The following is a 16,632-nucleotide window of genomic DNA, read 5'->3' as shown; positions in this document are numbered from 1 at the left end:
TACATCATCGATGAGAGTAAAAATTACCTGGCCGGGAATGCCAGCTACCAGCGGTGCAGCCAAGAGACCTTCCGGCACTCCAAGAACCTCCTGGACATCATCATGCGCATTTCGCTGCAGCGGAGGGCGCGCACGGACGAGGTGGGGCTGGGAGGCGCGCCAGGGAAGGCGGGCGAGGGGTGCAACCGTCACGCTGCGTTTCTGCGCGTCTGCCTACCACCTTGCATATGTTTGTGTGCCCTTACATACGTTTGCGTGCCCTCACTCACGCAGATGCTCTTCCTCCCCCCGCAGAGACAGCGCGCTGGAGAGAAGGCACACCCGCCCGAGGGTGCCAAGCAGGCGGAACAGCCCAAAGGGGAAGAACTACCGGGGGGAGGCGCTCAAACGGGGGAAGCAGCCCACTCCGGAGAGGCCGCTCAACCCGCGTCGCCCAAGAGCGAAACGCAGCGAAGGGGTGGTCCCCCCATAGCACATGCACACCACGTGGAGGGCCAGGCAGAAGGGGAACGGCTGAAGTACTACCCCGGGTTTTGCAAGCAGCTGGGAGCGAAAGGAAGGAGGTGCATGCTTGAGCTCATCCGGAGAGTATACAGGGAGAAGACCTCCACGTGCAAAAATATTTTGGCTCACAAGTTAAAGCCACCCGAGTGCATTTCAAACCTCCCATTCTTTAACATCAACATGTTGTGGAAGCTGTCATACGAGTTTGGTGTTTTTGAGGAGGCTCTGAAGATCCACAGGATTTACGGGCAGAGCGCCGGGGCGTTCAGCCAGCTTTTAAATGGGGGGTGCTCCGCGCCGAGCTCCTCCACAGTTGGAGGGGCAACAGGGGGGGCAAACGTAAAGAGGGAGGTGAGCGAAGAGCAACGTGGGGGGGGCGGCCCATCTGAAAGTGGCGAACCGCTTAACGGGGGAAGTGGACGTGGCGAACCGCTTAACTGTAGCGGCAGCAACGGAGAGAGGGGGCGAGCGGGGAGGAAAAGAAAAAGACAAGAGTGCCCTCAGGTAGAGGGGAAATATAACTGGAGCAGGGAAAGCCTGCAAAGCAGAGAGAGAGTCCCCCAGAAGAGAGGTGCGAAGAAGGCGGGGCAGATCTCTTGGGGGGGGGAAGTGCCGGACGGGAGAAGACCCCCCATCGATTCCGCCAAATGGAGCAGCTGGGGCGGCCAAGAAAGGGGGGAGACCCAGTGTGCCACCCCCCAACTGGGATGTGTTTCCCCCGCGGAAGGGAGAAGCGCACGGGGGGGAGAAGCACACGGGAGAGATGCACACGGGAGAGGCGAACAGGGGAGTGCGCCCCCAAGGGGCACGACAGAGAGGCCCCCCAACTGCCACACTCTACGGAGTGGAGGCATTACCATGGGAGCGAACCCACGAGGGGAAGAAAAGAGCAGCATCACTGGTAACGGCCACATGGAGGGAGCCCTTCCCAATTTGTCGTTCAATGAGAATTGCGAGTCGTGCAGAATGAACAAGGCGCACAGCAGGGGGGGGCTTCTAAAGGGGGGCCACGACGAAGAGGAGGAAGAGGCGGATGATGATGAGGAGGCAAGTGAAGAGGAGGAAGCGGATGAGGGGGAAGAGGCGGAACCGAGCGAAACAAAAAACCACTTGAAGGCACACTCCGTGGAGGAATTACTCTCCAGCTTTCTTCACATCAGTAACGCAATTCTGCTGCACCTTAAAAAAAATAAAGGCACCTGTCTCCCCAAGGCTCGGCACAACTTGCTGAGTGACCACTGCTTGTTGTTAATCCCCATAAAGCAAGAGAAGGGAAGAAAGAGGGGAAAGAGCAATAATGCAAAGGAAGGGAAGAAACCAAATGCACAACGGAGAGTTCATCAGCAGGATGACCAGGGGGGAGAACAAATGAAAAATGATCGAGTCCTCCACGAGGTGGGTATGTCTCTCCATGAGAGAGGCAACTCCATAGCACATCGACTGGCGAAACGTACAAGTGAAGGGGGCGCACCGACTGAGCTGGGCAGCTTTTCCACGCCAAACGGCTTCGTAAAGGAGAGCTTCCCACCGGGGCAACGCAAAACTGCCAAATGGAGGAGGAAACAGGGTTGTTCGCCTGCATGGGCGAAGGGGAGGAAGCTGACCAGTGGGATGGCAAACCGGATGGCAAACCAGATGGCTAACCAGACGGCAAACCAGATGACAAACCAGATGGCCAACGGGATGACCGATGTGATTACCCCCGTGGTGGTTCCAGCAAAAAATGAGCCCTTCGAGCGATGCGGTGGGGACTACAGAAAGATACCCCCTTTAGTGGAGATCCCACAACGGATCACCTCCCTACAGATGGATAGCGGTACGTCTGCGAACTGGGGAAGCTTCACCAACCGCGGCAGCCACACGGGGAGAACGGCGCACGAGGGGAAAAACCCAAGTGGCGCACACAGGGGACGCGGCGAAAATGGCACCACCGCCCGGTTAGCCAGCCCGCTCAACAGACTGTAAAGCAGTGCGTTGCAGAGTGGTACAGCGCATGCACTATGCTGACTGTGACTGTGATGGTGACTGCAACTGCGACCGCAACTGCGACCGCGACTGTGAGTGCCATTTTGGCCACCAGTGCAATCGCGCACAAACGAACCTGTTAACCTCTTTCAAAGCAGTATACGCAAAAAGGAGGCCTGGCGGCTGCTCCGCGGAGGGGCCTTCCTACACTCCCTGGGCAAAAGAAATTAGTGGCGTTCTGCCGCGTTACAGTCAAAGGGTTAATTTACACTTAGCAACACAGGCACATAAATGTATATGGTCGTTCCTTTTTTTCACTGTCTCTTTTTTTTTTTTTTTTTTTCTTTTCCTCTTCCGCTTTACATCTTCAAAGTGGCACGCATGGTCAGTCCAGTGGCAGACAGCTCGACCTCTCACGTGCATGGAAATGGGCAGACGTGTATCTACGTACACATTGTGAGGTGCACTGGGTGGCCATCAAAACGGTGATGTTTGTTCTCCCCATGGCGCGGGCCAAGTGTTAACAAAAAAAAAAGGGGGACACAGCAGACGGCACGGAGGACGTGAGCCGTGTCACGCACACCTCGCGCCGCGCACACGTCCTGCATCGGGGGAAGGATGCTTAAAATGCGAAGCGCGGCAACAGATTAGTGCGCGGAACTTTTCTCCGGCACGGACCACCTGCGGGGAAGGGGGAAGGGACACACAAGTGTAGCAGTGTAGCGGCGCAGCAGTGAAGGAGAAGCGCACGTGCCGCGGCAGCAACGTCGCTATGCTTGGCAACTCAAATGGGCGCAATCCTTTGGGCAGCCCCACGTCGCCAAGTTGCACATTTGCGCCATCTTTTGCTTTTCGTTTTCCCTACATGAAGTCCGTAAAAAAAAACGGGAGGCATATGACACAGGTGATTATTACGGGGGAAAACACGTCCAGCCGAACGTCCACCTGGGGGAAGAAAAGGGGGAGATCGAGTAAGAATGGAGGCCAAATGGCAATGAGCTAGCCAAAATGGGAAAAAAAAAAAAAAAAAATCCCAAATAATATGACTCGTTCATATTTTTTTCGCAATCGTTCATATTTTTCGCAACTCGTTCATATTTTTTTTGCAACTCGTTCGTAATTTTTGCAACGCTCTGACAACTCGTTAAGGCGCTTCCACGCCGCCTCTACACCGCCTCTACACCGCCTTACATATTGGGCCAACTTGTACCTCCTGGGGGGCAGGGGGACCTTCATGCCGTTGTACAAGTAGTGCGTGAGGAAGTTCCTGTTTTGCGGATTTTCCGAAAAATCTTTCTGCGCCAGCATAAATGAGTAGCTGCTGTTGTAATCGAACTTCCGGTCGGCCCTCTTGATTCCCTTTATGTCGAGGGGCTTCAAGTAGGGGCAGTACTTAAACTGGGCGTTGCCTCTGTCTAGGTGTTCCCCCACGGTCTGCGTTTCAAGGCGATCACTAACATTGTTGCAGGACAGATTCTTCTGCTTGTTCGTGTTAAACTTGAGTATATTTCCGAGCACCTGCAAAAAGGGAATTCATTGCCGCAGGGTGAGGCGTCTCCCCTGAAAGGGGCGTGTAAGCCATTTCTTCACCTGCACGTGTGTGTTTTTTTTTTTCCTTTACCTTGTGATTAAAAACGGCCGGGATGGGGCCATTCGATTTCCTCAGCAGGTTCAATGACGTCGCCATTTGCCCTACCTCTCCGTTTAGTGGCGACAACACAGGGGTGAACACGCGTGTGCACGTTGCATGCGCTGCTGTGTTGGCGGCGGTTCAGCAAAGCAGGGCAAAGCAGAGCAAAGCGTCACGTCCCCGCTGCAGCGTATAGTGTGGGAACAACCCCTTGGAATTGCTAAGCTTGCGGAGGTTCCACGCGTAACAACGTGCGTATATGCGTACGTTCAAGTGTGCTCATATCTGTGCGCATGGGCATACTTTTTGCACATGAACAACTCTGTCGATTGGAGGAAGCGGACGCAGGCAGGAGCAGGAAGGCGCAGCGTGTTGCCTTTTTGTAACTCTCCCTTGCTGTGTGAACAAGCAATTGTTTTACCCTACCGAGAAGGAAAAAAAAAAAAAATTCTTCTTTTAGCGAAAAGGACAAACATGTTGGTTTATCTTATAGAGTATTTTTTTTTTTTTTTTTTTTTTTTTGCAAAACTGAGATGGTACATGGGTAGGTAGATGAAATTTGCGAAGTGCACAGGTGGGGGAAAAAAATGATGTGCGTCATGAGGGGAAGGGAATTTCGCCCTGCTTGCTAAAATGGCGCATATAAAGCTGGCAGATGGTTAAGCAGTAAAGCGAAAGTGGCGCTTTTTTCCGTTTCTTCATTTTTGCTTATTTTTGTTTTTTTTTTTTGGGCGACTGCATATCATGAGGAGCATATTTAACGGCGAGTTGCGCTCACCAGCAGGGAGTCCTACTTAAAAAAAAAAAAACGACAAGAGGATCGTGGCCACCAACCCTACTTTGCAGACGTCGAGGAGTGGAGGGTAGCCGCATAAGAGTATGCCCTTAGATGTACAGGCGCACATAGGAGGACCCGCTTCGACCACGCGACTAGCTCGACCTATAACACGGAAGGGAACTTACAATGGGGGAAGAAGGTGGCATTGACCACGCGCGTATGAAACGGTAGGTGGGAAAGGCCGACCGGCCCCGGCGGCTCGGCAGCCAACGCGAGGTGCCCCACCCGTAGCTAGGCATACATATGTGCTGCTATCCATCCACCCACCCATATGTGCTGCTATCCACATGTGCTGCTACTCTTATTTGCCGCTATCCTTATGTGCCGCTATCCACATGTGCCGCTATCCTTTTTTTTCCTGGCGCCCCCAAGATTCGACCTGTACGCGTCCTTCCCAAATGAGGGGTACATCTCCAGCGTGGATTTGCTCAACAACTTAATCGCCACGACGAGCACGAAGAACGTGATACAGATCTACGACGTGAGCGAAAAAAGGGAAAAGCTAACCTACAGCATCGAAGACATAGTAATTAACGATGTGAAGCTAGTGAAAACCGTTTTGGGGGAGAGCGGCGACTCGACTGTGGACTGCCAAGTGAACGAATGTCTCTTCAGTGCATATGAGAAAAATAAAAAATGCAAAATATATCATTTTGACTTATTGCAGAAGAAGGTGATACACGTGTTTGAATTTCTGAGCGAAATTGTTGACAACAGTTTTGTCTTGCACCCCAACACGCACATTTTCATCGTCGCCTTGAGGAGCAAAGAACTCATAGTTACACACGTAAGGGACAGAACCACCATCTACCGAACTAGCGTAAACAATGAGCAGTGCATAGCTAGCTATAACAAAACGGGGATTATCTACGCCTACACTGTGAGCACAAATGCCATTTACCTTTGTAGCTGTTTTGGGGATGATTATAATGATGAGTTTTTTGCCAACTTTGATGTGACAAAAATTACGGCTAATAATAATGCCTGCACACATATAGACTTTTCATTTGATGAGAAGAAAATGCTCGTGGCGACGCAAAACTGTTGCATTTACACGCTGGACGCCTACACGGGGGATGTGCTTTACTCGTACAGCTTCCTCTACGAGAGCAGCTCTCCGCGCGCCTCGCCCGCGGTGCCTTCCTACCCGATTTATTCCTTCGACTCGAATTACGTGCTCTCCGGTGAGGCCCACGCGCGGTGTGTGAGCGGTGTGTTAGCGGTGTGTGAGCGGTGTGCAACCTCTCCATTTTGTGATTTCCCCGTTTAGTGGCGCCCCGTTTAGCGGCGGCCCGTTTGGGGACCTCTCCGGGAACCCCTTCACCCCTCCACTGCAACCGCGAGGCCACCGCACCGTGGTCACACCTTCACCGCGACCCTTCCTTTCCCGCGCTCGTGCAGGCGGAAGAGATGGGAACCTCCACGTCTGGGACGTAAAGGGAAACCCCGTGTGCAAAAAAAAGATTGACAACCACGTTTTGTTTGTAAAGTGGGTGTACAACCGGGTAGCGTTTGTAACGAGTAAGTCTTTCGCGCTGCGTATTCGGCGGGGAGGGCGTCTCTCCCGCACTCTCTCTTTTTTTCTTTCCTTACGTGTGTGTGCTTATGCCTGCTGGTGATAATTCTCCGCGCCGTCGCCCCAGCTTGTGTGTTCATTTTCCTTTGTCCCCTCCCGCAGCCAGCAATTACCTCCTAATATGGCAGATACCGAAGGACAATTAGGGAAGATAACCGAGGGCATGTGCCCTGAGGAGGGATACCCCGCCGGGCAGAAAGGAATTCCGGCAGAATGGCAAATCCGCACGAACGTGTTTTTGTTGCGCCGCCTTTAAGCTGACTGTTCGCATCGCCTTTTAGCTGACTCGTTTGCACCATTTTTTAGCTTTTTACCTGACTTTTTTGCACCATTTTTTAGCTTTTTGCCTGATTTTTTTTTTTTTTTTAGCTTTTTGCCTGATTTTTTTTTTTTTTTTAGCTTTTTGCCTGATTTTTTTTTTTTTTTTAGCTTTTTGCCTGACTTTTTTTTTTTTTTAGCTTTTTACCTGACTTTTTTTTTTTTTTTTTAATTTTTACCTGACCTTTTTTTTTTATACCCCTTGGCTGACTCCCTCTCCCCCACCAACTCGCACTTCGCGTGGACACCACCCCCGTGTGTGTCTTCATTTGAAAAGTAATTAGCATACCAGCATGTTGTGCCTCTGCCCATTCGAGGCCCCGCCAACCTGATGAAACGGTTCACCCGCGCCATTGTCGCGCCCATTTTGTAACCTCCCCTCTGCTGGGGTGACACAAATGCAAGCGAACGACAGCGTTCGGAACTTCGCGGCGGACATCCAGAAAATCAGAACATGGAGCCGCATATATGAGAAGAAGATGGAGCTGTTTCACTTGAAAAGGTTAATTCAGCAGGAAATGGCAGCCGCAGCAGTAGCGGCGGAGGGCAGCGCGAAAAAAAACGAGGGCGCAGAAGGAAGAGGTAAAACGGACGGGGCGAACCTCAGCAGGGACCGGCATGAAACGACGCCGACCAATGCCAACGCAGGTAGAAGCAAACTGTCCTTTTTTTTGACCACACCTCTGTCGTACGATAACTATTTTAATTTGAAAAAAAGTGAAAATGGCACGGCAGTGTGTAGGAAGGAAAGGGGAAGGCTTCAGAACACAAGGGAGGGTGCGCTGCAGGAAAAGGGCGATCATGCTGAGCGCAAAGGGGGTAGCACAAGTGGTCCACAGAAAGTTCCTATGCAGGGTCCACAAAACGTCCCCCTTACGAGTGAGCAGGAGGGCAAGCCAAAAGACAGAATCACCCAGTGGGAGACCGCACACACAGTGGGGGGACGCTCTAAAAGCCCCCCCCCAAAGCAGCACCCCACTTCGCAGGTCGGTAGCAGCCACCCCGGGGGGAGAAACGACGCAGATAAGTTGGGGAAGTCCCAGAAAAGGGGCAAGAACAGCCAAGTGGGCCACCACCTCTACAGCAGAACCAACGGTGCGCTCTCCAATGTGATTGCTACACTCTCTCTTGAAAAAAAGAAAAAGTATTTCACCTGCGTGAGCAAACAACTTGATGGTTACATAAAGGAAGAGGTAAAGAGGGGAGTGCCCGATCACTTGAGAGGGTTCGTATGGCAGATCTTAGTGCAGTCATATGAATACAAAAAGGAGAGTAAATTCACAGAAAGGAATCGTGCAAATGGGAGAGGAAGAAATACCTACCAACACTACCTGAGCATAACTAACCAATACGAAACGGCAATCAAGAAAGACATGAACAGGACATACCCCAAGCACATTTTATTTAAAAATAATTATGAACAAGGTCAGCAAATTCTTTTTAATGTTCTAAAGGCCTACAGTAATTATAATAGGAGTCTGGGCTACTGCCAAGGGATGGCATTCATCGTGGCGACCTTCATTCTTTATGTGAATGAAGAGGATGCTTTCTTCATGTTGATAGCTTTGATAGAGAAGTACCATCTGAATGACCTCTTCTCCTCTGATATGTCTTTGCTAAATGAGGACCTGTATATCCTAGACCAACTGCTCCTTTTGTTTTTCCCTAAGATTTCTCTCCACCTGAAGAAGGAAAACGTCCACTCGAGCATGTTTGCCTCCCAGTGGTTCATCACTCTCTTCTCCTACAGCATTAGCATCGTTTACGTAGTTAGGATTTGGGATTTCTTTTTCATTCACAGTCACTCCTTTCTGTTTAGGGTGGCTCTGGCGTACTTTAAGCTGCAGGAGGAGGCCCTGCTTGGCGAGTCGTTTGAGGGGATCCTCAACCGGCTGAAGGTGCTGTCCAGGCACGTGGAGCTGGACCTGCTGATCGACACGGCCCTGGGGCTGGACCTGCCCCCGGCCACCATCGCGCGCCTCTCCGCGGAGTACCGCCGGGGGGGCGGCATAGCGGGGAGCGGCAAAACAGTAATCGGGTGAGGAGGCAAATCGGTATCAGTGCGACGCGGTGAGCGGAAGGAGGTATCACTTCGCACCGTCACAGGTCCAAAAAGTCGTCGGAGAAGTCGTCCACGGGAAGCTGGAACTCTTTCATGAAGAAGGAGATGAACTCTGCACGGAGGGGGGGTGCCGCGAGGGGAGGCACGTTTTCACATTGTATAGGAGCAGTCGCGTGGTGCAGACTAGCTAGATGGATGCCCACTCGTTGGGACCTTCCCCATTTTATTTCTACACTTGGGACCTTCCCCATTTTATTTCTACGCTTGGGACCTTCCCCATTTTATTTCTACGCTTGGGACCTTCCCCCCGCGCCGATCTCCTTACCGTCGGCGGTCCACACGTACTGCCTCGCGGCGTCGCTGTACAGGTGGGGCAGCAGGGCGAAGTTCTTCTTAATGTTTTCGTTTCTGTCGAAGATGCCCTGGCGCTCGGCGCTGTTCTTCGCGAGGCAGCAGAACTGCAGGGTGTTGATGTAGAGCTCCCAGACCTGCGAGGTGAGCAGAAGAGGGGGGAGGTGAGCAGAAGAGGGGGGAGGTGAGTAGAAGAGGGGGAAGACTAGCTGGCTAGTAGTTCAGATTGGCGGAAGGGGGGGGGAGGCTAGCTGGCTAGTCGTGTACACGGCAGAATCGTGGGCTTGCCTTCCCTCCAAGTAGACGCCGCCGTGGTGATTCCCCCCTGGGAACCGCTGAGACCCACCTCGTCCACGTAGTTGCACTCGCCGGAGAGGGGCGCGCCCTTGGGCTGCTCCTTGTTGTAATGGAAGAAGGCGAAGTCGTCCGTGACGCTCTTCTTATTCAGCTCGCTGAAGTAAAGGACCTGCACCCCGGCCACATCCTTCACCCCGTTTAGCTGCCTGACGAAGGAAAATACCTTTTTCGTTTCCAAAGATTCTAACAGCATGATGGAGTGTCCGTGCACGAAGATGCAGGCACCCGTGATGACTCGATTGTGGTCTTGCTTAAGAACCTTCAGCAGATGCTCCTTTAGGCAGCTCCTCCTACTCTCTTCCTTGGACGTTTGGAAGGTGATGAGCGCTCGGGTGCAGGCCTTCTCTTCCCTTAGCTTTTTTTTAAACACCTTGAGCAGGGGGATGTTGTTTTTTTCCTTTTCACTGTCGAGGCTGTAGTCCGTCTCGACGTTGATGAAGGTCTCCCGGAACTCGTTTGCGTGTTTGCACTCCTTGAAGAGGATGTTTTTGTTGGCGGCGCCCGTCGCTCCCTCGTCCTGTTTTTTCTCCGCCAGCAGCCCCGCCCGTTTGGCCTCGCCCATGTTGCGCGGGTTGAGAAGCGTTACGTTGGGGGGGTGAAAAAACACACACACGGTTAGGGGTACACACGGTTAGGGGTACACACGGTTAGGGGTACACACGGTTAGGAGTACACGCAGTTAGGGGTACACACGGTTAGGAGTACACGCAGTTAGGGGTACACACAGTTAGGGGTACACGCAGTTAGGGGTACACGCAGCCGCTTTCTTCTCCACTTGAAGGACGTACTGATTATGCTACGCCTCTTCGCACAGGGGGAGGGAACGCCCGTCTTTTTTTAAAGGCAATCAAATTGGCCGCTCGCATAACCGCTTTACCGCTTCACCGCTTTGCCGATCCACACATTTCACCAAGTTGGGGGTCGAAAAATTAATTAAAAAAAAAAAAAAAAAAAAAAAAAGATGGCGGGGGACAAGCGCTGTGTAAAAGAAGATGTGGCATGGAAAAGGGGCCGCTTTGAAAAAAAAAAAAAAAAAAAATAGAAGAAGAAGGAGAAACGAGAAAACACACACTTAGCAGCATGAACAAACTTCTAAAAGGGGGTAACCTTATTTTTTTTTTGGCGGAGACGCACCACGATTGCCGAGTCAGCAGTTTGTCTGCCCTGCCTGAGCTGCCCAGACAGGTGAAGAGCAGCTCGTGCGTAATTTTTCACGACATGGGGTGTGGCTCCCAACGGGCTACTTCTGCACTGTGAGCGGAGATAGGACCGTATATCCCACTTTGCTCCTCCACTTCGCTTGGAGATAGGACCGTATATCCCACTTTGCTCCTCCACTTCGCTTGGAGATAGGACCGTATATCCCACTTTGCTCCTCCACTTCGCTTGGAGATAGGACCGTATATCCCACTTTGCTCCTCCACTTCGCTTGGAGATAGGACCGTATATCCCACTTTGCTCCTCCACTTCGCTTGGAGACAGAACCTAGATCCCATTTTGCTCGTAGAGGTCCCGGATGATGGGCCTGACGTGCTGGTCGTACGTGGCCTGGTCCAGCTTGGCCATTCGAATGACCCTGCCCTCATACTTGCGGTTGGACATATTTGCAATGCTGCTGTCGACAGAGGAAGCGCTTTCAAATTCGATCAGCACATCTCCAATGCTGAAGGGAGTCAGCTGAGCATACTTGGGGGTTATTAAGATGGCCTCTATTATAATTCCCTGGGAGTGGAAGCCTTCCTTGATGTCCTCCAGAAGAGCCGAAGGATCTTCGTTTCTGACTGATTCTTCGGAGACGATTTCTAGGACGCGCAGGTACTTGGTCTCGAGGTCACTTTGATCGTGCGCAGGGTCGACTGGCTCCCTCAGCACGGATGGGGGGGGTGCCCCCGGCGGGGGGGGCGGCTTGCCGTGCACTCCAACAACGCCGCCAACGCCGCCAACGCCGCCAATACCGCTAACCACGCCGCTAACCACGCCGCTAACCATGCCGCTAACCATGCCGCTAACACCGCTAACACCGCTAACACCGCCAACGCCGCTAACACCGCTAACACCGCTGGCCAGGGCCACGCCCTGGAGGAGCGCCGGCTGGTTGTGCTTGACCGTGTTGGTGGAGTAGTCGTTGGGCCTGGAGACCTTCAGAGCGACCCCCTTGCAGAGCATGCCGTCCATCGTCAAGGCCCTCTCCGTTTCTTCTACAGTAGAAAACTCAACGAACCCATAGTTGCCCTTATCCTTGGCAAACCAAACATACAGAACGGGGTTAATCTTTTCGTCGTTACAAAACTTCCTTTTCTTCATTTCATCCCAGACGCTTTCTTGGAAATCATTTTCTGTTAACCCTAGATGGAGGGGCAGATTACCAAAGTAAAGTCGCCTCAACTTCCTCGTAGAATTCATCACGGCAGGATCTAAGTGGGTGGTACATGACTGGTTCGTTTTGGCTACCCATTGGAACCCATCCCAGAAGACGCTCGTTGTTTCGTGCCCTTCCATGTCTGCCAGTTTTTTAAATCCTCCCGCTTTTTTTATGCATTCTGCTTGTAACTTCCTTCTTCTCCTCTCTCTCGATCGGGACCTCTCATGGGAGGAGGACAAGTTTCGGTTGAGTCTACTAGACATCATTTTCCTTTTCCGCTCATCCCTATCTCGTCGCTCTCGCCTCTCTCGCCTCTCTCTGCGCTCGTCCCGGCTACCTCGGCTACCTCTGCCATCTCGGCTACCTCTGCCATCTCGCCCATCTCTACCATCTCGGCTGCCTCTACCATCTCGGCTGCCTCTACCATCTCGGCTACCTCTTCCGTGTCGATCCCCGCGCTCTAGCCGCTCATCACGCTCATCACGCACATCACGCACATCACGCTCATCACGCACATCACGCACATCACGCACATCACGCACATCCCGATCGCCCCTCCTTCCCCGCCAGCGCACCTCGTCCGCTGAATTGCCCTCACTCCGCTTTGCGTAGGACTCCCGGGAGGGGTGGTTGCTGGCCGAGCTCCTCTCCCTGCGCCCTCTTCCATCCAGAGGGTACCTTTCCCCCCCTGCGTGGTTCTCCACCGAGTTCCTTCTGCCTCTGTACGAGTGGGACCTACTTCTGCGTGCCCTTGGCGAGTTGAGTCTCTCCCGTGGGTACCTGCGGGTTGGGGGGGGAGAAGCAATTCGTGGGTGAGTCATCAAGCGGGCCTGTCCCCCTTCAAGCGATGACAACTCCTGCTGCTCGTCCACGCCCCCACATCTCCCTGACGTGGGGAGAAGTTTCTACTAGGCCGCTGACCGCGGCGGTCATGTGCCGTTCCTGCTTACCTTTCCACGTCTCGATCATCGATGGGGCCTCTCCTGTCATCGATGGGACCTCTCCGGCCATCGTCGCTCCCCTCGTAGGGGTACTTGGCGCCCCTCCTTCTGCCGCCCTCGAACTGCATTTGGCCAGTTGGGGGCACAGGAGAAGCAGCCACGGAAGGGTAGCAAAGGGGCAAAGCGCTATCTCCGTGTGGCTCTATCGCGGCGACGCAGTGAGCGCATTAGATGGTGGAACTAACAGTTGGGAGAGGAAAAAAAGAGAAAAAAAAAAAAAAAAAAAAAAAATAAAATAAATTAAAACTATACCTTCATTGCGCACTTCAACCCCCGTGGTGGTCCCCCTTTTTTGCGAAAAGCCAAAAGGATGGTGATGGTGAAAACCGTTCGGGTGGGGCCCAAATTTCACGACGGCGGTGGGGAGAGATAAAAAAAAAATGGTACAGCGTATCTCCTTGGCCAGCTTTCCCCCCTCAGGGTACTCACATCACAGCGAAGTGACTTGGCGGCAAAGCTGAGCAGCTCTTCCCCAAACTTCGCTCCACGGAGGTTTTTCATGATGCCCTGCTGGACTCTTACCAATGTGAAGGGAAGGAGGGATGCCAATTTTCTTCTTCAACGTGTTGCAGCATGATGGGAAAGTGCGCACCAGGGGGGTATATACACAATGTAGGTTAATACAATGTAGGTTAATACAATGTAGGTACGCACAAACGGGGTGCTAAGTTAACCACGTAGTATAAGCAGCTTTAGAAAAAGTGATCGATCCGCCGGTAGGTACGATGGAAGTGCCTCCCCAAAGTGCTCCTCTGCCTGACATCTAGGGGTGTTTTTTTTTTATTCCCTCAAAATAAGTTTAAAAAAGAAAGGAAAAAAAAAAAAAAAAAAAAAGTTGCGCACTTGCTCTTACGCTTTTTTCGCGCCAACTGGGGGATGAGTTCCCATGGGTGAGGCGCTAAACGGTTGGCGGAGGCAGTCGCTCAGGACCCACCGCTGCATAACTAATTGGTAGGAGCAAGCCAACCCCGTTGAGTGAGAGAAGAAGCCAGTCGACACAGGTGTTCATCCCACATAGGCATTTATCACTTATACAACGTGGTGCGTCAACACCTATGGGGGGGATATACCTTTTAATACCTCCAGTTGGGGTATGCGGGGGAAAGGGGAAAGTGATTCTTCTTTTCTTCCCCTCATTTCCCTGCTCAGGACGCCACTCCGCAGACACACTACACGCGCAGGTTTTTTTTCTTTTTTTTACAATTAAATGGACGGTGGTAACTTTAAAAGAGGGAGGGGCAGCGAAAACGGAGTGCTTCTAGCAATGGTTAGTAATGATATGTATTTAAAAAAGAAAAAAAAAACAGATTGCAAAAAGGAGCCAAAAAGAACAAACAGACAGGCTCAGGACGAAGACAAACTTCTGCCATGTGTTTGGAGTTTTTCATATGGCAGAGGGACTCCCCCCAAAAAAAAAATTGTAGGAGTCCTTTTTTTTTTTTTTTTTTTTTTTTTTTTTTTTTTTTTTTTCTCATCGCTAGGAGATAAACAGAGGGAGGGTTTCCTTCTCGAAGGTTCCATTTCTTTCGATGACGCTGTTTTCCTTCACGATGCAGTCGACCAGCTGGGGGGGTAAAAAAAAGGGGTAATTGTGAGCGAGTGATTGAGCGGTAGGGGGGGCGTATGCTGCTGATCTGTACAGCCGCTTCTCTGCCGCTTCTCTGCCGCTTCTCTGCCGCTCCTCTGCCGCTCCTCTGCCGCTCCTCTGCCGCTCCTCTGCCGCCCATCCGCACCGCGCTGTGCCCACCTTGCAGTTCTCCTCGATCAGCACATTCTTGCAAATGATGGAGTTCTGTATGTGGCAGTTCTCGCTGACGGTTATGTTGTCCATGAGGATGCTTCTGCTAACGGAGGAGTTTTTTTTTATCTTCACGTTTTTGCCTGCGCGGGGGGGAGGCGGCACATGTGGGGAGTGTCACTAAGGGGGGGAGAACTCCCCAGGGGTACTCTACTCCTAAGGGGAGCACTTCCCGGGGGGCACCTACCCAGCACGGACTTCTTCAAAACGACATTCTCCTCGTGCTCGAAGTGGCTGCTTATTATGCAGTCCTTGTACTGTAAAGTGGAGGGACCAAAAGGGGGAAGTCAAATTGAGTTACGCGAAAGGGGGGGGAGCGAAAGGGAGAAACGCTACACGGCACGGTGTGGCGTGCGGCCGTGCTCACCCGCGCACCTCGCACGCACACTGCTGCCACCCGGGGGGTGCACACCTACCGACTGGTTCTTGTCGCTCATTAGGAAGAAGCAGTAGGGGGGCAGGACGTTCTTCAGCTGCTCGTGTCTGGAGACGCAGAACTGTGGGGGGCGGGGGAGGCGCATTTGCGTGGGTTCGCGAGAATGCACATGCGCGGGGGGACACATACGCAGGGGCACACACACGCAGGGGCATACATGCTTACACACATCTGATGCTAACGCAAGCTTACCAGCATGTTGGCGCGGATAAAGTTCGGCAGGCTGTTGATCCGCTGGCAGAACCCGTTGGACTTGGGCTGCACGTAGCAGACGACGCTCTCGACGTTCTCCGGCTGCGCGGTGGGGGGGTAAGCGGTGTTAAGCTGTTAGAAGCGTTAAGCGGTCACGTGGGGGTGCCCTCCCATTCGCTACGTTTTTTTTCTTTGCGCCCGACGGGCCAGTACCTGGTCGAGGGGTCCGGGCGGAGCGCCGCCGCCCTCCTTCTGCTCCGCCTCCTCGTGGTCCTCTCCTCCTTCGTACTTATTCACCAGCGTCTTGTACATGTGAAATTGGAACTCCGACTTGGCGTAGTACTCTGCGCGGGGGAGAGGTGGGAAGATGGGCGGTGCGGTGGAGAGGTACACATGGGGATGCACACCCTCAGTGAGTAACATATGGAGGGCTCTTATGGATCCCTCCCAAATGAGTCCCTCCCCATGGGGGGCTTCTCTCCGCCCTACCTGCTGCCCTACGTGTGTTCTGAATTTTGATCAAATAGGGTATGAGGTCATACTGCGGGGGGAGGGGAAAAAAAAGATTGCGGTGAGGGGTGCCAGCGGGGGGTGGAAGGGGCGTCCTCCTCGCACCGACAGTCGCTGCCATACGCGGCCATACGCGGCCACACACCGCCACTCTCGCCGCCCATGGCCGCTCATGGCCGCTTACGGCCCACCTTGATGCTGGTGAAGGCGCTCTTGCGCTCCAGGATGTCGAGCACGTAGTTCTTAAAAATGTACACGTGGCTGTCGAGGAGGTCAGTTTTTAGGATAAAATTTCGGTGCGCCGCCAAATTGATTTTGCTTATCTTCAATCGCCCACTCTGCTTCATAGAAAGAGAGTCCTTCATGCTGACGACCTTGCTGTTCCTGTCGATGCACACCCAGATGTTATTTTCTAAGTTTAGCAACTCGTCCTTCTCCTTCTGCTTCTTCCTCTCGGTGTCCGTTTGGTTCTCCTCCAGGAGCAGCAGCGCGCAGATGGCGTTTTCGCCCCGAAAGAGGTCTGCAGCGGGGGGGAAGAAGTGACGAGTGGGGGGGAGAAGTAACGAGTGTGGGGGAGAAGTAACCAGTGGGGGGGAGAAGTAACCAGTGGGGGGGAGAAGTAGCCAGTGGGGGGTGTAGCCGAGGGGTGCACCAACACATCCACTCATATGCACACAGCTAACGAGCGGGGGCGAAAGGACTCCCGCTCCACCCAGGTGAAATTTTACTCGC

At 52.8% G+C, this 16,632-nt stretch overlaps 5 protein-coding genes across 5 annotated transcripts, besides 25 other annotated features; 2 read left to right on the top strand and 3 right to left on the bottom strand.

The window, feature by feature from the left end:
• Nucleotides 1–436: 436 nt before the first annotated feature.
• Nucleotides 437–476: a microsatellite.
• Nucleotides 454–481: a microsatellite.
• Nucleotides 457–484: a microsatellite.
• A 321-nt stretch (nucleotides 485–805) lies between these two features.
• Nucleotides 806–857: a microsatellite.
• Nucleotides 858–2,510: 1,653 nt separating this feature from the next.
• Nucleotides 2,511–2,537: a microsatellite.
• A 550-nt stretch (nucleotides 2,538–3,087) lies between these two features.
• Nucleotides 3,088–4,534, bottom strand: PVX_116580 (hypothetical protein, conserved). Its single transcript, XM_001615560.1, has 4 exons — nucleotides 4,091–4,534; nucleotides 3,661–3,987; nucleotides 3,335–3,414; nucleotides 3,088–3,150 (listed from the first exon to the last, which is right to left on the bottom strand). The coding sequence occupies exons 1-4, from the start codon at nucleotides 4,154–4,156 to the stop codon at nucleotides 3,117–3,119; spliced, it is 507 nt and encodes a 168-aa protein (XP_001615610.1). The 5' UTR covers nucleotides 4,157–4,534; the 3' UTR covers nucleotides 3,088–3,116.
• Nucleotides 3,104–3,127: a microsatellite.
• Nucleotides 4,023–4,077: a microsatellite.
• Nucleotides 4,226–4,247: a microsatellite.
• Nucleotides 4,499–4,522: a microsatellite.
• Nucleotides 4,535–4,828: 294 nt separating the features above from the next.
• PVX_116575 (WD domain, G-beta repeat domain containing protein) lies at nucleotides 4,829–6,679 on the top strand. Its single transcript, XM_001615559.1, has 4 exons — nucleotides 4,829–5,104; nucleotides 5,310–6,121; nucleotides 6,339–6,458; nucleotides 6,616–6,679. Exons 1-4 carry the CDS (start codon nucleotides 5,064–5,066, stop codon nucleotides 6,657–6,659), a joined length of 1,017 nt encoding a protein of 338 aa, XP_001615609.1. The 5' UTR covers nucleotides 4,829–5,063; the 3' UTR covers nucleotides 6,660–6,679.
• Nucleotides 5,135–5,161: a microsatellite.
• Nucleotides 6,227–6,260: a microsatellite.
• Nucleotides 6,680–6,826: 147 nt separating the features above from the next.
• Nucleotides 6,827–6,848: a microsatellite.
• A 335-nt stretch (nucleotides 6,849–7,183) lies between these two features.
• Nucleotides 7,184–7,227: a microsatellite.
• Nucleotides 7,228–7,229: 2 nt separating this feature from the next.
• On the top strand, nucleotides 7,230–8,873 carry PVX_116570 (TBC domain containing protein; the record flags this gene model as incomplete). The annotated part of the gene is made up of 1 exon (XM_001615558.1): nucleotides 7,230–8,873. One exon carries the CDS (start codon nucleotides 7,230–7,232, stop codon nucleotides 8,871–8,873), a length of 1,644 nt encoding a protein of 547 aa, XP_001615608.1.
• Nucleotides 7,260–7,280: a microsatellite.
• A 20-nt stretch (nucleotides 8,874–8,893) lies between the features above and the next one.
• Nucleotides 8,894–8,951: a microsatellite.
• PVX_116565 (hypothetical protein, conserved) lies at nucleotides 8,932–10,163 on the bottom strand (the record flags this gene model as incomplete). Its single annotated transcript, XM_001615557.1, has 3 exons — nucleotides 8,932–9,005; nucleotides 9,219–9,381; nucleotides 9,591–10,163. 3 exons carry the CDS (start codon nucleotides 10,161–10,163, stop codon nucleotides 8,932–8,934), a joined length of 810 nt encoding a protein of 269 aa, XP_001615607.1.
• Nucleotides 10,003–10,025: a microsatellite.
• A 622-nt stretch (nucleotides 10,164–10,785) lies between the features above and the next one.
• Nucleotides 10,786–10,806: a microsatellite.
• A 280-nt stretch (nucleotides 10,807–11,086) lies between these two features.
• On the bottom strand, nucleotides 11,087–12,229 carry PVX_116560 (splicing factor, putative; the record flags this gene model as incomplete). The annotated part of the gene is made up of 1 exon (XM_001615556.1): nucleotides 11,087–12,229. One exon carries the CDS (start codon nucleotides 12,227–12,229, stop codon nucleotides 11,087–11,089), a length of 1,143 nt encoding a protein of 380 aa, XP_001615606.1.
• Nucleotides 11,451–11,485: a microsatellite.
• Nucleotides 11,812–11,849: a microsatellite.
• Nucleotides 11,887–11,915: a microsatellite.
• Nucleotides 12,230–13,884: 1,655 nt separating the features above from the next.
• Nucleotides 13,885–13,916: a microsatellite.
• A 21-nt stretch (nucleotides 13,917–13,937) lies between these two features.
• Nucleotides 13,938–13,973: a microsatellite.
• A 289-nt stretch (nucleotides 13,974–14,262) lies between these two features.
• Nucleotides 14,263–14,288: a microsatellite.
• A 19-nt stretch (nucleotides 14,289–14,307) lies between these two features.
• Nucleotides 14,308–14,332: a microsatellite.
• A 264-nt stretch (nucleotides 14,333–14,596) lies between these two features.
• Nucleotides 14,597–14,645: a microsatellite.
• Between the last annotated feature and the right edge of the window lie 1,987 nt (nucleotides 14,646–16,632).

The sequence above is a fragment of the Plasmodium vivax genome, chromosome 12, assembly GCF_000002415.2.
Source record: "Plasmodium vivax chromosome 12, whole genome shotgun sequence".
Taxonomy (NCBI): domain Eukaryota; phylum Apicomplexa; class Aconoidasida; order Haemosporida; family Plasmodiidae; genus Plasmodium; species Plasmodium vivax.
The sequence above is the reverse complement of the archived record's forward strand: the minus strand, read 5'-3'. Positions and strand labels throughout refer to the sequence as shown.

What these genes read in the sequence shown, in the direction of transcription:
- PVX_116580 (XM_001615560.1), bottom strand. Translation starts at nt 4,156, where the DNA reads ATGGCGACGTCATTGAACCTGCTGAGGAAATCGAATGGCCCCATCCCG. An exon ending in CGGCCGTTTTTAATCACAAG is followed by an intron (nt 3,988 to 4,090) that starts GTAAAGGAAAAA and finishes CCCTTTTTGCAG; the next exon opens with GTGCTCGGAAATATACTCAA. An exon ending in GGTACAAGTTGGCCCAATAT is followed by an intron (nt 3,415 to 3,660) that starts GTAAGGCGGTGT and finishes TTCTTCCCCCAG; the next exon opens with GTGGACGTTCGGCTGGACGT.
- PVX_116575 (XM_001615559.1), top strand. Translation starts at nt 5,064, where the DNA reads ATGGGGGAAGAAGGTGGCATTGACCACGCGCGTATGAAACG. An exon ending in GACCACGCGCGTATGAAACG is followed by an intron (nt 5,105 to 5,309) that starts GTAGGTGGGAAA and finishes GGCGCCCCCAAG; the next exon opens with ATTCGACCTGTACGCGTCCT. An exon ending in CCGGGTAGCGTTTGTAACGA is followed by an intron (nt 6,459 to 6,615) that starts GTAAGTCTTTCG and finishes CCCCTCCCGCAG; the next exon opens with CCAGCAATTACCTCCTAATA.